This window comes from Coregonus lavaretus, assembly GCF_964263955.1.
Source record: "Coregonus lavaretus genome assembly, chromosome: 39".
Lineage (NCBI taxonomy): Eukaryota > Metazoa > Chordata > Actinopteri > Salmoniformes > Salmonidae > Coregonus > Coregonus lavaretus.
Genome location: NC_140026.1, coordinates 6271554 through 6290803, shown reverse-complemented (window position 1 = coordinate 6290803; position 19250 = coordinate 6271554). Strand labels below are relative to the sequence as shown.

General features: G+C 45.1%; 1 protein-coding gene across 1 annotated transcript; it reads left to right on the top strand.

The window, feature by feature from the left end:
• The first annotated feature begins 227 nt into the window (after positions 1-227).
• Positions 228-19047, top strand: cyld3 (cylindromatosis (turban tumor syndrome) 3). The gene is made up of 16 exons (XM_084156449.1): positions 228-285; positions 1140-1360; positions 1822-2097; positions 2351-2728; positions 3337-3442; positions 3596-4071; positions 4295-4460; positions 13079-13220; positions 14208-14330; positions 14463-14554; positions 15909-15972; positions 16235-16442; positions 16856-16964; positions 17713-17831; positions 17980-18187; positions 18463-19047. Exons 2-16 carry the CDS (start codon positions 1193-1195, stop codon positions 18645-18647), a joined length of 2820 nt encoding a protein of 939 aa, XP_084012575.1. The 5' UTR covers positions 228-285; positions 1140-1192; the 3' UTR covers positions 18648-19047.
• The last annotated feature ends 203 nt before the right edge of the window (positions 19048-19250 follow it).

The window sequence follows — 19250 nt, the reverse complement described above, 5'->3', positions numbered from 1 at the left end:
CAAAATCACACGAACTCAAAAATAGAATTTTCTGAGCATCTCTCGACCTCAAAGAACCAGGCCTACCTTTTTATTCTTGATACGTCAGTTTCCGACATGAACCGAGAGCTGTGGAATTTCCCCTCTATCGAAGCCACACCCACAGACCACTCTGAATGGCCATAACGATTTATCTGTGAAACGTTTCTCGCTCGTTATTGGCCGTCTCTCCTCGTCCTGTTTTGGGGGCGTTTCGTGGGTAAAGTTTGATGAAAGTTTTGGTTGATCTAAAAGTTGAGGAAATCGGTAAGTGTTCGTATTATTAACTGTCAAATAATGTGCAAATATATCCGTTGCAGTCGAGTTTTGAACTGAGATGGCACCCGTTTTCTTTTCGTCATTTGTGTGGTAGAATGACTCATTTTGGTAGCTAGCAAAGCGTCGGAATCGTCAGGTAGCGAGACCATAGTTAGGTGATCAGAAATGTTCAACATTGCGATGTGGGCTGTTATAGGGTCATGGCTAGAAGGAAATCAGCCTTTGTTAAATCTACGTCGAAAGTAATGTTTTTTTTTGTTGCATTTTAGCTAACCCTAACCCCTTTCCTAACCTTAATTAACCTGATTCTCATAACAGCTACGTTAATTCTCCTAACCTGCTGCGAAATGTCTAATCTGACGGTAATTTAGTCCCGTGTAGCTCAGTTGGTAGAGCATGGCGCTTGCAACGCCAGGGTTGTGGGTTCGTTTCCCACGGGGGGCCAGTATGAAAAAAATAATATGTATGCACTCACTAACTGTAAGTCGCTCTGGATAAGCGTCTGCTAAATGACTAAAATGTAAATGTAATTTGACAAAAGCTGGATCCCTTCTAGCCATGACTCTGTAGCTAGCTATACGTCCAATATCCTGTAGCTACATTCACGCGAGATTTGGCTCTGGTCCGATATTAGGTTATCATAATAATAATAATAATGCCATTTAGCAGACGCTTTTATCCAAAGCGACTTACAGTCAGCTGAGCTACAGAGGACCACCCATAAAATGTAGAGGTTATGTTTTATATGTAGGCTATAACCTACCTGTTTGAGGCTATGTTGTGCCATTTAGTGACAGCACCATCAATGCCACGAGATACACTCACCTGCTCTATTCACTCAGGTTGGGGCTGATGGATAAGTGAGCTCACTCAAGACACACACTCCCACACCACAATGTCTGGGGCCCAGGAGCACAAGAGACGGCGACCCCAGAATATGTACTTGGTAGCATCCGACCTAAAGATTCAGGACCAGTTGGAAGGTACCATCCGACTGCTACGGGGGAATCTCTGTCAGGAGCAGGAGGGGGGAAGGAGCAGGGGCGACCAACTGTGGGTAAAGGTAAGAAAAGGAATTAATACTTTATCACGCCTGTCTTCACTCATTCCTCTCATCCTTGTGTTTGAACATTCTCACTCACTCAAACACACACACACACTCTTCTTCTATCTCTCGATCTCTCTCTCCATCCATGCCTCTCTCCCTTCCTTCCTCCCTCCCCCTCTCTCCCTTCCTCTCTCCCTCCCTCCCCCTCTCTCCCTTCCTCCCTCCCTTCCTCCCTCCCTTCCTCCCTCCCTCCCTCCCTCCCTCCCTCCCTCCCTCCCTTCCTCCCTCCCTCTCCTTGTTCCCTCCTCTCTTGCTCCCTCTCTCCCCACTCTCTCTCTCCTTGTCCCTCTCCCTCTTTCTTGCTCTCTCTCTCTCTCTCTCCATCAGGTATTTGACAATGCCTGTATGGTGAAGACTGTCAAGCAGCTGAAGATTGACAAGTTATACACTCCTCTCGTTTCTCCCCCCCCCCTCAGGTATTAGACTATGGTTGTATGGTAAAGATTGACAAACAGCTCCTTATAGAAGTCCCCACCGACCTGACCGGCCTATTGGAGCCTATATCTGATCCGGAGTCCCGCCTCAAACTGCTCAGTAACCCCAAGCAACTTCACCGATTGGCTGCCTTGCCCCTAGGCACCCCCCTCTATGTCCAGATGGGCCAACCAGGAGAGCTGGCGGAGGCGGAGCTGAGGTATCGAGGACCGCTGACCAGAGGAAGTACTGCTGTGTTGTTTGGGGTGCAGCTGAAGGTATTGTTGTTGACATGGTGTTTTTAACTAATGTGGTGTTTTTAACTAACGTGGTGTTTTTAACTATAGACAATAGATCATAACAACAAACGTACACTCTTTGATGGTTCTCTTGAATGTCATTTTACTTGTGTGTTAGTGAGCCACTGTCATACAGTCGTACCCAAATTGTGGAATGACTCGGACCTACCTCTTCACTCTCTTTGTCTCGTCTGTTTGCCTGCCTCTCTCCCTCTCGCTTTCTCTCTCTTAGGACTCAGCAGTGGGTAGAGGCAACACTAACGGTTCGTACAAAGGCCACCAGCTCTTCACCTGTCCCGAAGCCTCCGCCCTCTTCCTACCGGCCGATCAGCTCAGGCTGCGACGCCGTGCCAACGACGACCATCACAACAACGTCCTTCCTCCTCAACCTCAATCCCCCATTGGTAACATCATTGCTAGAACGGCTGAATCGGCTCCCGGCCTGGCCCCAGTCCCAGTCCTGGCTCAAAACCCCAGCTCCCGACCTCCCCTCCAGGTGGGCCAGAGGGTGTGCTTCCCCCTGGAGGATACAGTCCATGGGGGAGAGGTGAGGTTCTGTGGGGCCCTGCCTGGACGGACCGCCACTGGGGTGTTCGTAGGAATCCTGCTGGTAAGTATCACTGCTGGAGTGTGCAGCTGTATTTAGAATTGCAATCAGTGTATTTGTATTTATTATGGATCCCCATTAGCTGCTGCCAAGCCAGCAGCTACTCTTCCTGGGGTCCAGCAAAATGAAGGCAGTTCATACATTTTAAAAACATTACAATACATTCAGAACAGATTTCACAACATATTAAGTGTGTGCCCTCAGGCCTCTACTCTACTACCACATATCTATAACACAAAATCCATGTGTACGTGTGTATAGTGCGTATGTTATAGTGTGTTTGTATGCATGTGTCTATGTTTGTGTTGCTTCACAGTCCCCGCTGTTCCATAAGGTGTATTTTTTATCTGTTTTTTAAATCTGATTTTACTGCTGGCATGAGTTACCTGATGTGGAATAGAGTTCCATGTAGTCCTGTACGCCTCCCATAGTCTGTTCTGGACTTGGGGACTGTGATTATACAGACTTAGATTTATAGTAATTATTGTGTTATAAGACACCTAAAATATAGTGTTCAGTGGATAACATTCACAGACATGTTTAGGCTATATTCTTCATCTAACAGTCAATGCTTCCTGTATATTTGCGCTAATGAGTTTGTTTATATGCAGGACAATGCGGTTGGTAACTGGGATGGTTCATATAAAGGAGAGAAGTTGTGCTCCATCCCCTCTTCTCTCTATGGTTGCCTGCTACCCATCTCCAAGGTGTCCCCTGGTACGTCACTCCCTGGTTCAAATGTTACGGCAGAGCAATGACACTGTTTGGTTTACTGTTATTAATATGACACTAATGAGAGCGGTGCAATTGGAAAACAAAACATTGTGTTGTGTTTGACCGCTGACCTCTACTGACCCCCCTCCCCCACAGAACCGAGGTCACGCCGCCATACTCCTCCCCTCCAGAACCCCAAACCAGTCCTCAAACCCACCCAACCACCCGCCCCTAAACTTGCCATTGTATCCTCACCTGCCTCCACCCCAAAGATCGCTCTGATGCCTCCTCAACTCCTCTCAGCCAAACTGGCCTTAAAACCTCCACCCCTCCCCAGCCCCAAGCCTTTCACGAAACCTCACCCCCTTCCCCCAACCCCTCCCGCCTTCAAACCCCAAACCCTGCCCTCCCCGACCTCCACCGACCAACCACAGCTCTTGAATGGTTCGCCCAGTCCCCTCTCTCCGGGTCGAGGTGAAGGATTGGACGCTGAGGAGAATGGAGACGCGGGATTGGAGGTTGAGTTGGAGGTGGGGTCCATGGTGGAGGTGAATGACCCGCCCCTTTTTGGAGTGATTCGTTGGATTGGACGAATCAGTGGAGTTCCACAACTGGTGTCAGGAATCGAGCTGGTACGGTAACACTGTCACCTCCGTTACTGTGTGTCATCAACTCACTGTAATTCCATCAACTCTGTAATTGTGTTGGTGTCAATGTATCATGTCAAGTCAATCAGTGTATGACAATGTTGTAGAGCAGTGGTATTCAAGCATTTTCAACTAAGGCTGCCTTGAAAACTCCAAAATGTCTAGCGTGTGTTTGTAACATATTTAGATGCATACTTTCCTCTCTCAGGACCAGGAGCTGACCGCTGGAACAGACGGCAGTTACCTTGGCGAACGCCACTTCCGTTGCCCCGCCAACAAGGGGCTGTTCGTCAAACTCCGGAACTGTAGGCGGGACTCCAGATTCCCTGCCCCCGAGACACCGGTCAACCAGGTGGAGCGCTGCAACTCCATAGGTGTGTTATCTGTGTGTGTGTTGTCTTGCCCGACTCACGCCTCTCCCTTGAGATTAATGAGCTAGCCTAGGTTACCACTATTACCTACAGGCGTTGCCCTTCCAGCCCAGTCCCGATCCCAGCAACCCATTGATACCAGCCATGGCACCGGCGTAGCGCTCTGCGGCCGACAGCTGGAGTGGGAGAAACCTTTTTTGTTAAAAACCACTCAGCGGGGCGTTCAACTCGGGGCTCTCCCAGAACTATAAGACCAGGGGAGCTATAAGACCAGGGGAGCTATAAGACCAGGGGAGCTATAAGACCAGGGGAGCTATAAGACCAGGGGAACTAGAGGGTGAGTATAGTTTCTCCTTTCTGCAACTGTTATTAACATTATTACCTTAGTTTTACACCCACGGGCGTCACAAACCCTTCACCTGTGGACCTGGAGTTACTCACCGTAACGGGACCTAGTGTCCCACGAGACGGAAGAGGTATAGTCACTGTGTCATGCCTTAGCCTAACACTCTAAGACATACACACCCCAAGCATGGACCCACAAATTTACCAAGAGAGGAAACCCTCTGGTCTATTTCGGTCATTGGCCCCTCGAGAGGAAATACACCGCCTGTATTTATTCAAGCAAAGCCCTTTACAAAGAGTCTACTTACAGTGAGGGGAAAAAAGTATTTGATCCCCTGCTGTTTTTGTACGTTTGCCCACTGACAAAGAAATGATCAGTCTATAATTTTAATGGTAGGTTTATTTGAACAGTGAGAGACAGAATAACAACAAAAAAATCAAGAAAAACGCATGTCAAAAAGGTTATGAATTGATTTGCAAAACATGACTTAGTACTTGGTGGCAAAACCCTTGTTGGCAATCACAGAGGTCAGACGTTTCTTGTAGTTGGCCACTAGGTTTGCACACATCTCAGGAGGGATTTTGTTCCACTCCTCTTTGCAGATCTTCTCCAAGTCATTAAGGTTTCGAGGCTGACGTTTGGAAACTCGAACCTTCAGCTCCCTCCACAGATTTTCTATGGGATTAAGGTCTGGAGACTGGCTAGGCCACTCCAGGACCTTAATGTGCTTCTTCTTGAGCCACTCCTTTGTTGCCTTGGCTGTGTGTTTTGGGTCATTGTCATGCTGGAATACCCATCCACGACCCATTTTCAATGCCCTGGCTGAGGGAAGGAGGTTCTCACCCAAGATTTGACGGTACATGGCCCCGTCCATCGTCCCTTTGATGCGGTGAAGTTGTCCTGTCCCCTTAGCATGTTTCCACCTCCACATTTGACGGTGGGGATGGTGTTCTTGGGGTCATAGGCAGCATTCCTCCTCCTCCAAACATGGCGAGTTGAGTTGATGCCAAAGAGCTTGATTTTGGTCTCATCTGACCACAACACTTTCACCCAGTTCTCCTCTGAATCATTCAGATGTTCATTGGCAAACTTCAGACGGGCATGTATATGTGCTTTCTTGAGCAGGGGGACCTTGCGGGCGCTGCAGGATTTCAGTCCTTCACGGCGTAGTGTGTTACCAATTGTTTTCTTGGTGACTATGGTCCCAGCTGCCTTGAGATCATTGACAAGATGCTCCGTGTAGTTCTGGGCTGATTGTAGCTCAACTGGTAGAGCACAGCGCTTGTAACGCCAGGGTAGTGGGTTCGATCCCCGGGACCACCCATACACAAAAAATTTATGCACGCATGACTGTAAGTCGCTTTGGATAAAAGCGTCTGCTAAATGGCATATTATTTTTATTATTATTCCTCACCGTTCTCATGATCATTGCAACTCCACGAGGTGAGATCTTGCATGGAGCCCCAGGCCGAGGGAGATTTGACAGTTATTTTGTGTTTCTTCCATTTGCGAATAATCACACCAACTGTTGTCACCTTCTCACCAAGCTGCTTGGCGATGGTCTTGTAGCCCATTCCAGCCTTGTGTAGGTCTACAATCTTGTCCCTGACATCCTTGGAGAGCTATTTGGTCTTGGCCATGGTGGAGAGTTTGGAATCTGATTGATTGCTTCTGTGGACAGGTGTCTTTTATACAGGTAACAAGCTGAGATTAGGAGCACTCCCTTTAAGAGAGATGTTCTAAAAACCTGCTCTACAGAAAAAGCAGAAAAGAAGCGATCAAAAAGAACCAACAAACTAACTTTCTAACTTGCAAAACATTTACTTATATACTGTCATGCCTCCCTTATTCACTCCTCCCCACAACCCAGTTACCTCATATTCATACCATACTAGCGTTTCCCCTTGTATGGAATTTTCCCTCATAGGGCTGCATCCCCTTTGTGTGGCCGTAATTAACCCCAAAAAAATCCATGTATTTTGCGGCCAGTGGCTGTTGTGCCCTTGGGCTGAATATAATAATTATAATTCCCTTTCCCGGCTGCGTGCCGAAGCACCTCTCACTCACATGGCTCTCAGTCGCATGATCAGGTCTTTCTCACAGGCTACAAGTGAAGACAGGCACATCAGGGACACAACTGCGCGCGTCCTTATCCAATTCCGAGGCGCATATTGAAGATATTGGAAGAAATGTCCACATTTACTTTTGGTCAGCCAACAAGATGAGTAGGCTTAACGAACAGCAAAAGCACTAGCCTATGTCAATCTACTATCCCCCGTAGCACAAAAGTTGACCTATTCTGTGAGATAAATAAATATTCCGAAGATGGTCTGGGACAGTTGTGGGATGCGATAGATCCCAAATTAATACAACCACTAGCATCAAAAAAACTATTTTTAAGCAATGAGCCTGACGCAACAGATCAGAACGTTTAGCTTAAAATGTTGATAAACGATTAGGCTATTTCTTCACATTATAAGCGCAGCAAGGCGCACACGGCAGTAGGCTATATGCACGAATGTTCCATTAGCAGGAAAACACCATTCTCAAAAGTGACCACAAATGTGATTATGCATGTAATGCTTTTATTATAAAGGTGCATTTTTATGGTGAAAATTATCTTCCCCAAACTTGAAACTCATGTATGCCAGTTAGGCTCTACACCCCTTGTAAAGTGGATTAATGTGCTTCATTTTAAGAAGTTATTTGGCCACTTTAGTTGTGATACAAACCTTATCAAAACATATAGGCCTATGGGCTAGGCCACATGAGGTCTGCGACTATGATTTGAAAAAGTCGCCAAAAAAAGTATGCACTGTTTCTAGCCTTAAGCTGGGCATCATCATTCACAAGTGATAATATATCATTCATAAGTGAAAGGCTAATATTGTCACCCATCACACTATTCTTGATTTAATCATGTCTTAACGTATACTAAATTATATATGTGTGACATTTTTATTTATTTAGTATGGGCTATTATCATGCACCTGTATCGAAACAGGGCAGCGGAAAAAATACATCTATGAACTTCAATAGCGAATGGAGGACGCTTTTCCCGGGGTTCATTTTCATGCCAGCCAGGTAGGCTATACTCCTGTGGTAATATAAGCAATGTGCATAATATTAGGAAAGTTGAGAAATAAATATAGTAGGCTATAGAAAGCTGATGGGAACCTCCTCTTTTTAATAGAGGCCATCACTATAGAAATGTTGCGCAACATGAGCTCGTGCACTTATGAAGTGTTTGATGACATTTTTGATGACATTTGCATTGATGTCAGAGGGATTAGAGGGACAATAGAGTGCTGAGTACCAGGCAGTTAGCAAGTTTGGTAGGCTACTAATGACCATCAGCAGCATCGGAGCTTGGAGAAGCCTAATCAGACGTCATCTGAGCGCGACGTATGTTGTTTGTTGTTGAACGCTGAAAGCTGAACGAGAGACCTCGGTTTTTTGTTTTTGTAAAGCTGACAGTGTTTCCTTGTACATTTTGTTTACTGTTGGGCTTAGCTGCTGTGAGCGCTGCTGTCTGTCCTGGATCCTGCCAGATTCCTCATAGGGGGAGAGACACAGAAGCTGTGAGCGCTGCTGTCTGTCCTGGATCCTGCCAGATTCCTCATAGGGGGAAAGAAAGCGTCCTCTGGTAAAAGGAGATGTTAAGTCCAGACCTGACACAGACCAGAAACGGCTTTGCCGCCCTGGATCCAGAGGTTCCGGCGCCTTCTTCCTTAGGGGCTTCCCACTTGAGATCGGATCCGGAGGTACTTGCGTCTGTGTCGTCGTCCTCTGTTCTGTCTCCCTCTCCGGTGGCTTCTACCTCGGGTGCATATCCTCAGAGCTCCCATCCTCATCAGACCGTGAGGCTGCCTGAGAGTCCGGCCCATTCAACTTCACCAGCTGTCATCATCGGCAGCTCTATTGTGAGAAACATCTCGGTTCCCAATGCAAAAACCCTGTGCTACCCTGGAGCACGAGTACAGGACATCACAAGGCTGCTTCCGACTGTTCTACGACAGATGCCGGGAGTTGATGCTGTCGTAGTCCATGTGGGGTCAAACGACATCAGGAGGGCTAGCTCGGTACATCTGAAAATGGGTTTTAAAGAACTGATTTTAGCATTAAAAGACTCAAAAAAACGGCCAATCATTTCAGGTCCAGTACCAACATTGGGCTCCGGGTGTGTAAGATTCAGCAGGCTACTGGCATTACACATCTTGCTAAAAGATTACTGTAGCTCTGGTGGAATCACTTTTATAGATAACTTTGACACCTTCTGGAAACAGAAGATACTCGACAGGAATGACGGAGTCCATCCAATTCATCGTGGCTCCTGAACTCTTTCCACACATTTCAAGGCTGCGATGAAACAATGACTTATCAATGACCCAAGACCAGCTCAGTTAATCCCTACCATTGTGACAATGAGTCGTCATAATGCTGCATCAAATGTACATCATCGTAGGGGCGTTGGCAGACACAATGTAAGTAATTTAATTTATGTCCCCCTAATTGTAGTCCCCTGTAGCTCAGTTGGTAGAGCATGGCACTTGCAACGCCAGGGTTGTGGGTTCATTTCCCACAGGGGGCCAGTATGAAAATGTATGCACTCACTAACTGTAAGTCGCTCTGGATAAGAGCGTCTGCTAAATGACTAAAATGTCAAATGTAATTTCCCTGAATACCTCTGTTGATCCTACAGCTATTGTATGCAGTAATCATGAGCCCAGAGTTACACTGTTAGCACTGAGGCAGTGTGTGCCCAAGTAGGAAGACCATTGTGTGCAGCTCACCCTGCACTATCAGCGCCAATATAAATAACATGAACAAGTCTACTTCTGATAAGCTTCCCAGTAAAGCATTAAAAACAATCAAGCAACCCAGAAAAGTGCTAAAAATAGCCCATATTAACATATGCAGCCTGAGAAACAAGATCCATGAAGTCAAAAACTTGCTTGTAACAGATGACATTCATATTCTGACTATCTCTGAAACGCACTTAGATAATACATTTGATGATACAGTGGTAGCAATACATTGTTATAACATCTACCGAAAAGACAGAAATGCCAACGGGGGGCGGTGATGCGGTCTATATTCAGAACCACATTCCTGTAATGCTTAGAGATGATCTCATGTTAAATACTGTTGAAGTTATATGGCTACAGGTTCATCAGCCTCACCTAAAGCCCATTCTTGTGTGAAGCTGCTATAGACCACCAAGTGCTAACAGTCAGTATCTAGATAATATGTGTGAAATGCTTGATAATGTATGTGATATCAACAGAGAAGTATATTTTCTGGGTGATTTAAATATTGACTGGCTCGCATCAAGCTGCCCACTCAAGAAAAAACGTCAAACTGTAACCACTGCCTGCAACCTGGGTAAGGTTGTCAGTCAACCTATTGGGTATTTACAAACAGCACAGGAATGAAATCATCAACATGTGTTGATCACATCTTTACTAATGCTGCAGAAATTAGCTTTAAAGCAGTATCCAAATCCATAGGATGTAGTGATCACAATATAGTATCCATATCTAGGAAAACCAAAGTTCCAAAGGCTGGGCCTAATAAGAGGTCATACAATAAGTTTTGTAGTCATTCATATGTTGATGATGTAAAGAATATTTGCTGGTGTGTAATGAGGAGCAACCAGACGCTGCACTTGCTTATTCCAGTTACTAATAAGCACGCACTCATTAAGAAAAAGACTGTAAAAACTGTTAAATCCCCTTGGATTGATGAGGAATTGAAAAATGGTATGGTTGAGAGGGATGAGGCAATAGGTATGGCAAATAAGTCTGGCAGCCCAACTGATTGGCAAACGCACTGCAAATTAAGAAATCATGTGACTAAACTAAATAAAAATAAACAATACTATGAAACAAAAATAAATCATATAAAGAATGATAGTAAAAAGCTTTGGAGCACCTTAAATTAAATTTTGGGAAAAAAGGCAAACTCGGCTCCATCATTAATTGAATCAGATTGCTCATTCGTCACAATACCCACTGATATTGCCAACTACTTTAATGACTTTTTAATTGGCAAGATTAGCAAACTTAGGCATGACATGCAAGCAACAAACACTGACACTACACATTCAAGTATATCTGACCAAATTATGAAAGACAAGAATTGTACTTTTGAATTCCGTAAAGTCAATGTGGAAGAGGTTAATTTTTTGTTGTTGTCTATCAACAATGACAAGCCACCGGGGTCTGACAAACTGGATGGAAAATTACTGAGGATAATAGCGGACGATATTGCCACTCCTATTTGCCACATCTTCAATTTAAGCCTACTAGAAAGTGTGTGCCCTCAGGCCTGGAGGGAAGCTAAAGTCATTCCGCTACCCAAGAATAGTAAAGCCCCCTTTACTGGCTCAAATAGCCAACCAATCAGCCTGTTACCAACCCTTAGTAAACTTCTGGAAAAAATTGTGTTTGAGCAGATACAATGCTATTTCACAGTGAACAAACTGACAACAGACTTTCAGCACGCTTGTAGGGAAGGACACTCAACAAGCACAGCACTTACACAAATGACTGATGATTGGCTGAGAGAAATTGATGATAAAATGATTGGGGGGGCTGTTTTGTTAGACTTCAGTGCGGCTTTTGACATTATCGATCATAGTCTGCTGCTGGAAAAACGTATGTGTTATGGCGTTACACCCCCTGATATAACGTGGATAAAGAGTTACTTGTCTAACAGAACACAGAGGGTGTTCTTTAATGGAAGCCTCTCAAAAATTTTCCAGGTAGAATCAGGAATTCCCCAGGGTAGCTGTTTAGGCCCCTTACTTTTTTCCATCTTTACTAACGACATGCCACTGGCTTTGAGTAAAGCCAGTGTGTCTATGTATGCGGATGACTCAACACTAAACACGTCAGCTGCTACAGCAACTGAAATGACTGCAACACTTAACAAAGAGCTGCAGTTAGTTTCAGGATGGGTAGCAAGGAATAAGTTAGTCCTAAATATTTCCAAAACTAAAAGCATTGTATTTGGGTCAAATCATTCACTAAACCCTAAACCTCAACTACATCTCCTAATGAATAATGTGGAAATTGAGCAAGTTGAGGTGACTAAACTGCTTGGAGTAACCCTGGATTGTAAACTGTCATGGTCAAAACATATTGATACAACAGTAGATAAGATGGGGAGAAGTCTGTCCATAATAAAGCGTTGCTCTGCCTTCTTAACAGCACTATCAACAAGGCAGGTCCTACAGGTCCTAGTTTTGTCGCACCTAGACTACTGTTCAGTAGTGTGGTCAGGTGCCACAAAGAGAGACTTGGGAAAATTGCAGTTGGCTCAGAAGAGGTCATCACGGCTGGCCCTTAAAAGTACACGGAGAGCTAACATTAATGACATGCATGTCAATCTCTCATGGCTCAAAGTGGAAGAGAGATTGACATCATCACTACTTGTTTTTGTAAGAGGTGTTGACAAGCTGAATGTACCGAGCTGTCTGTTTTAAAATATTAGCACACAGCTCGGACACCCATGCATACCCCACAAGACATGCCACCAGAGGTCTCTTCACAGTCCCCAAGTCCAGAACAGACTATGGGAGGCGCACAGTACTACATAGAGCGATGACTACATTGAACTCTATTCCACATCAAGTAACTGATGCAAGATTTTAAAAAAACATGTAAAAATACACCTTATGGAACAGCAGAGACTGTGAAGAGACACACACAGGTACAGACACATGCAAACGCATACATTGTAATATTGTTGTATGGTGGTATTGTACATTTTGTATTGTAGATATGTAGTGGTGTAATAATGTTATTTTATGTACTGTTTTTATATTTTGTTTTATATGTAATGTAAGTGCTTTAATGTGTTTGGACCCCAGGAAGAGCAGCTGCTGCCTTGGCAGAAGCTAATGGGGATCCCTATCAAATACAAATACAAATTACAGTGACTAAACGGTCACGTGGAATTTGACTGCTGTCATGACTCATGACCGCCGGTGTGTCGGTAATACGGTCACCGTAAAAACCCTAGCTATCTCCTCCTTTCTCTGCTGGCTGCGGTACCTCTCAGCTCTCCCCCTTCTGTTCCTTTTTCCGTCCCGTTGAGTCTCTGTTTTCTTGGCCTCCTGCTCTCTCCATCCCAGAAGCCGTTGTATCTCGGTGGGGGTGAGAGTTACATCCATCCCATGGTTCGTGTGTGTGTGTGGTGCGTATTTCTGTCTCTATGAGTGTGTGTGTGTGTCCATAGCATGTAACATGATGACGACTCCCACCCCCAGCGTTTGCAGAGTGGGGCAGTGAGCGTGTGGTGGAGCACACCCCTCCAGTCCAGGGGGATGAGGCCAGAGATATGTACCAGGGCTGGAAGAGAGGCATCCAGGGACACCTCAACTCCTGCTACCTGGACGCCTCACTCTTCAGGTGACTAACGCTGGCATTCTCACTCCCTCCTGTTTGTAATATTATTAGGCCAATAATTGTTATCAAATTATGTAATTTGACCTGTAAGTAATAGGATGTTGAGAATCAGAACACTCCATTAGAACCAGAACACTCGTTAGAACCAGAACACTCGTTAGAACCAGAACACTTGTTAGAACTAGAACACTCGTTAGAACTAGAACACTCCGTTAGAACTAGAACACTCCGTTAGAACCAGAACACTCTGTTAGAATCAGAACACTCCGTTAGAACTAGAACACTCCATTAGAACCAGAACACTCTGTTAGAATCAGAACACTCCATTAGAACTAGAACACTCCATTAGAACTAGAACACTCCGTTAGAATCAGAACACTCCATTAGAACTAGAACACTCCATTAGAACTAGAACACTCCATTAGAACTAGAACACTCCGTTAGAATCAGAACACTCCGTTAGAATCAGAACACTCCGATAGAATCAGAACACTCCGTTAGAATCAGAACACTCCGATAGAATCAGAACACTCCGATAGAATCAGAACACTCCGTTAGAATCAGAACACTCCGATAGAATCAGAACACTCCGTTAGAATCAGAACACTCCGTTAGAATCAGAACACTCCGTTAGAATCAGAACACTCCGATAGAATCAGAACACTCCGATAGAATCAGAACGCTCTATTAGAACCAGAACACTCCGTTAGAATCAGAACACTCCGATAGAATCAGAACACTCCGATAGAATCAGAACACTCCGTTAGAATCAGAACACTCCGATAGAATCAGAACATTGCGTTTATTAATAGGATTGTGAGAATTAAGGGTTAGATAATGCAGTCAGGCTCTTTTTTTTGTGTGCAAAAATGTAAAATTGGGGAATGTTGTCGTATCGAATCTAAGGATGTTTTTTATTGAACTAGAAGGAATGCTGGATGCATTAATGTTAATTAAACTCTCTATTTTCTCCCCCTCTCTCTCGCTCAGTCTGTTTTCGTGCTGCAGTTCAGTAGACTGGGTGTTGCTGTGGCCCACGGACCCCTCAGACGGCTCCCGCTGCAGCCAAGCCCAGGACCTGCTACGCTGTGAGATAGTCAACCCCCTACGCAGGTGTGTGTGTTCCTTCGCACTGGGTGTTTATGTATAGGCATATATTGTGATTTACATTTTTCTGTATTTATATAGTTATAGTGAATTTGAATAGCTTTTATGAATGTACATCTTCGTGTGTGTGTCTCTCAGGTTTGGCTATGTGTGTGCCAGTAAGACTATGGCCCTGAGAAGACTCCTGGAGGCCGAGAGTAGTGATACAGGCTTCACCAACCAGGAGAAAGGTGTGTGTGTGTCCGTCAGTCTGTCTGTCCGTGTGAGAGAGACTGGCTGTCTGTCCATCCATCTCTCCGTCCATCTTGTCTGTGTGAGTGGGACGGGGGCGCGAGGGAGAGAAAGGGACTGGGTGAGAAATGTTCCCTCTAATTTGTTTTGTCACTGAGCAAATTTCAGGTCTGCTGAGTGCAAACTTCAAAGTTGTGAAAATTCTGTGCAACTTCCGGCGCACGTTTACTGTGAACACTGAGGCTGTACCCTCTTTAAGTTACAGTTTTAACAGTGGCCAGGTAGGCTATTGTGGCTGTTTTGATCATAATGTAGGCCTACCAGAGTGGCCTACCATCAATAACAATGGAGAAAAAGCATCTGATAACATTTTAACATGGAAATAGCTGTTCTATCATTCAGCCTACAGTAGCAGCCAATGTGTGGTGTTCAGTGTAGGCCTACATTCCATTAGACTTTTGGGAAGAAAACATGCAGGGCTTGACATTAACCAGTTTATCCACTTGTCCTTCAGACAAGGAGGTGACTGAAAATGTTGTTGTGTTGTTTGATGCAAGAAACCACTGTACAAAATAAAATGCATTATTATTCCCATACCATTATTACAGAGAATCAGACAAATTATTCTACCCTCTGCCTATTGGCTACTTAGCTTATTCAAGCTTGTCTCAAAATACAACACTTCCCCTTTAAAACTAAAAAAGCTCTTTACCTGACTCGCTTTTCAAAGATGTCTAGAAATGTACACATTTTGTGCTCTTGTAGGAAGTAATCACTCCCCTATTGCTGACTACAAATGATCTATAACTGGGCTAATAACTCACTAACTAGCAAAGGATATGATCAAATGTGCACACGTGATCTCAAAACAGGCACATCTACTCACGACCGCGCAAGCTGTCCATTTCAAAGGGAATAGCACAGATCCATATATGGCAATGGTCTATTTGCATATAGGCCTACTGCAGCTCTGATTAGTTATGGCACATCAGTCTATTTAGAGTAAGGGCCTGAGTCGTGCCTGTCAACGCAATAGAATCCTACTCCAATGTATTCTGCCTACAACAAAATCTCTTGCATAGTTCATTTTGCATACTAAGTATTGCATAGTTCGTTTTGTTTCGGTATGTTGCTTTGAAAGTGGCTAATAATGCTTTGATTCGATCACAATTCCCACAGTAAAGAGAAACGTTGATAATGTTAACTAATGGGGAAAACTAGAAAGTTGAGTGAAGTTCAATCTTGTGCTTCTCTGCACAGGCTGATATTTCTTCTGCGCGGCAGTCCCGGGAAGCATAGAGGGAACATTGGAGTGTTTTTAAAGACGTCTGTCTTGTCTTGTCTTTCTGTCAGACCCAGAAGAGTTCCTCAACAAGCTTTTCCAGCTCCTCCGGGTCGAACCTCTTCTGAAGATCAGGTATACTTTCTCTCCTTCCCCCTCCCTTCTCTCTCCTCTCTAATTTCTCTCTCTCCTTCCACCCCTTATCTCTCGCGATCTCTCTCTAATTTCTCTCTATCCATCCACCCTTCTCTCTCTCGCGCTCTCTCTCTCTCTCCTCTCTAATTTCTCTCTCTCCTCCCCCCCCCTCGTTCTGTCGTTCTCTTATTCTTTCTTACTCACCCACCTTCTCTACCTGTAACAGTTGTTTTCCTCTCATGCTCTCCCTCGTTCCTTTCAGGTCAGTGACACAGAAGCAGCAGCCTCAGGAGTGTCACCTCTACCAGCTCTTCCCCCCATCCGTTCCCCTCTCTCCCTCCTCCCCTGTCCCTCTGTCTCCGTCCCTCTCTCCCATCCCTCTCTCCTCCCCTGTAGTACTCATGAGAGTGGCCAGTGTTCAGACTCTGCTAGAGACTTCTTTTCTCCACGCGGGACTAAAGTTTGCTGAGGTAACAACACGATATAGTAGATACACAAAGGAGGACTGTTTTTATCCCCCATCTCTCCTCCTCCTCTCCATCTCTCCTCCTCCTCTCCATCTCTCCTCCTCCTCTCCATCTCTCCTCCTCCTCTCCATCTCTCCTCCTCCTCTCCATCTCTCCTCCATCTCTCCTCCTCCTCCTCTCCATCTCTCCTCCTCCTCCTCTCCATCTCTCCTCCTCCTCCTCTCCATCTCTCCTCCTCCTCCTCTCCATCTCTCCTCCTCCTCCTCTCCATCTCTCCTCCTCCTCCTCTCCATCTCTCCTCCTCCTCCTCTCCATCTCTCCTCCTCCTCCTCTCCATCTCTCCTCCTCCTCCTCTCCATCTCTCCTCCTCCACAAACTCAACTCAACGTTGATGGGTTGACTCTCCCCTCCCCCAGGCCCCCTCCTGCCTCCCCCTCCTTATGCCTAGGTTTGGGAAGGACTTCAAGATGTTTGACGCCATCTTGCCGTCACTCACAATCGACATCACAGACCTGCTGGATGACAGTAAGGACCAATGATATAAACTCATGGAAATATACACTGAGTGTACAAAACATTAGGAACACCTGCTCTTTCCATTACATAAACTGACCAGGTGAAAGCTATGATCCCTTATTGATGTCACTTGTTAAATCCATTTCAATCAGTATAGATGAAGGGGAGGAGACAGGTTAAAGAAGGATTTTTAAGCCTTCAGACAATTGAGACATGGATTGTGTATGTGTGCCATTCAGAGGGTGAATGGGCAAGACAAAAGATTTAAGTACCTTTGAACAGGGTATGGTAGTAGGTGCCAGGCGCACCGGTTTGTGTCAAGAACTGCAACGCTGCTGGGTTTTTCATGCTCAACAGTTTCCTGTGTGTATCAAGAATGGTCCACCACCCAAAGGACATCCAGCCAACTTGATACAACTGTGGGAAGCATTGGAGTTAACATGGGCCAGCATCCCTGTGGAACGCTTTCCACACCTTGTGGAGTCCATGCACTGATGAATTGAGTCTGTTTTGAGGGCAAAAGGGGAATACAGCTCAATATTAGGAAGGTGTTTCTAATGTTTGGTATACTCAGTGTATGTCTATGGTAAGAACCCTGATATGTTAAAACATGAGGACATTTTATGAGGCGGGTTTCCTGTTGATGACCTTTCTCTCTCTCTCTCGTCTTCACTCTCGTTCCTCTCTCTCACTCCCTCTATTGCTATCTCTTCTTCTCCCTCCCGCTGTCTCTCTCTCCTCCCCTCTCTCTCTCCAGCTCTCAGACAGTGCAGTATTTGCCAGGCAGTAGCAGAATGGGAGTGTCTAGAGTGTTATGAAGACTTGGACATCACACCTGGTCGTCTCAAACAGTACTGCCACACCTGCAACACTCAGGTAACCACGGCACACCATGGGATGACATCACTGCTATTATTACCTATAGTACAGCTCTCTAAGTTCCTTCAAAAGTCCCTTGCATCCACTCATATTGCAGGACCAACATTGTCCTCTCCCTCCCTCTCTCCCTCCATCCTTCCATTAGGTGCACATCCACAAGAAGCGCCAGTCCCACAATCCGTGTCAGGTGGGTGTGGCTGGGGGTCCGTGGACCGGCCCACTACATGGAACTCGTCAGCGATTGGCTCTCTTTGCTGTGACGTGCATCGAGACCAGCCACTACGTGAGCTTCGTCAAGCACGGGCCCCGCCCCGATGACTGGCTGTTCTTTGACAGTATGGCCGACAGGGAAGGTGAGCGATGTCAACTTAAGGCCTGCAATACTTCTACTTTTCTTCCTGTTAGTCAATTGATTGAATAATGTAATTGATTGGCCAGAGTCTACTTACCTGGTGTTCCAGATCTGAGTCACTCCCTGATTACAGGGCAAATGAAAATCTGCAGTACTGCAAATCTCGAATAGCCCTTGGCCCCTTGAAAATCACAGAAACATTCTATGAAACTCTTCATTGTATGATCGTAACATCCCATAACAGTTGCCATGTTCTGTTTCCATGGTTACGGCCAGGCGGGGAGAACGGTTTCAACGTTCCCCAGGTAAAGGCGTGTCCAGAGGTGGGCCGCTACCTCAGCCTATCAGAGGAGGAGCTGGGCAGGCTAGACCCCGCCTCCTTAAGAGAGTCCGCCCGCCGGCTGCTGTGTGACTCCTACATGTGTCTCTACCACAGCCCCGAGCTCAGCCTGTACAAATAACACACACACACACACACACCAATGTGCCTTCAGGATTAGTGACATGCAGTATTGTACATAACCACTGTTGTGTCTGTTCAAGTAACACACGCACAAGTTCCAGTATTGCACCAATGTGCCTCAAACAAGCAACACAGAAACAGACTCCTACAACGACCACTGCCCAAATGTGCCTTTCAACACGAAAAACCTGTTTTGCACTCTTCTGTTTACTTTATCCTTATGTCATATGGAAATCTGAGAAGAAAATTATGAATAATTGTATATAATAAATGTATATAATTTAATTATATATAAAATTATATATAATATACAATTATATATACAAATATAATTTGCACTTTTTTGGGGGGGACACAACTTTTTAATTCCGTATTGGTTATGTTGTAATACATAGAAAGAGGAAATGAATATATTAAAGAGAATCATAATGAAATATCTTGTTTGAAATATGTTATTGTCAAAGTATCATTCTTGTGAATGAAAAATAGCCCTAAATGCTTATCATAGTCATTGCCAGTTAGTCTCGCGATTAGAGTGTTGGGCCAATAACTGATAGGTCGCTGGTTCGAATACGAGAGCCGACAAGGTGAAAAATATGCC

Bases quoted from the DNA above. Each gene is read 5' to 3' on its own strand.
- cyld3 (XM_084156449.1), top strand. From the start codon at position 1,193: ATGTCTGGGGCCCAGGAGCACAAGAGACGGCGACCCCAGAATATGTAC. The intron at 2,729-3,336 runs GTAAGTATCACT...GTTTATATGCAG, and splicing joins TGTTCGTAGGAATCCTGCTG to GACAATGCGGTTGGTAACTG. The intron at 4,461-13,078 runs GTGTGTTATCTG...TCCCACCCCCAG, and splicing joins GGAGCGCTGCAACTCCATAG to CGTTTGCAGAGTGGGGCAGT.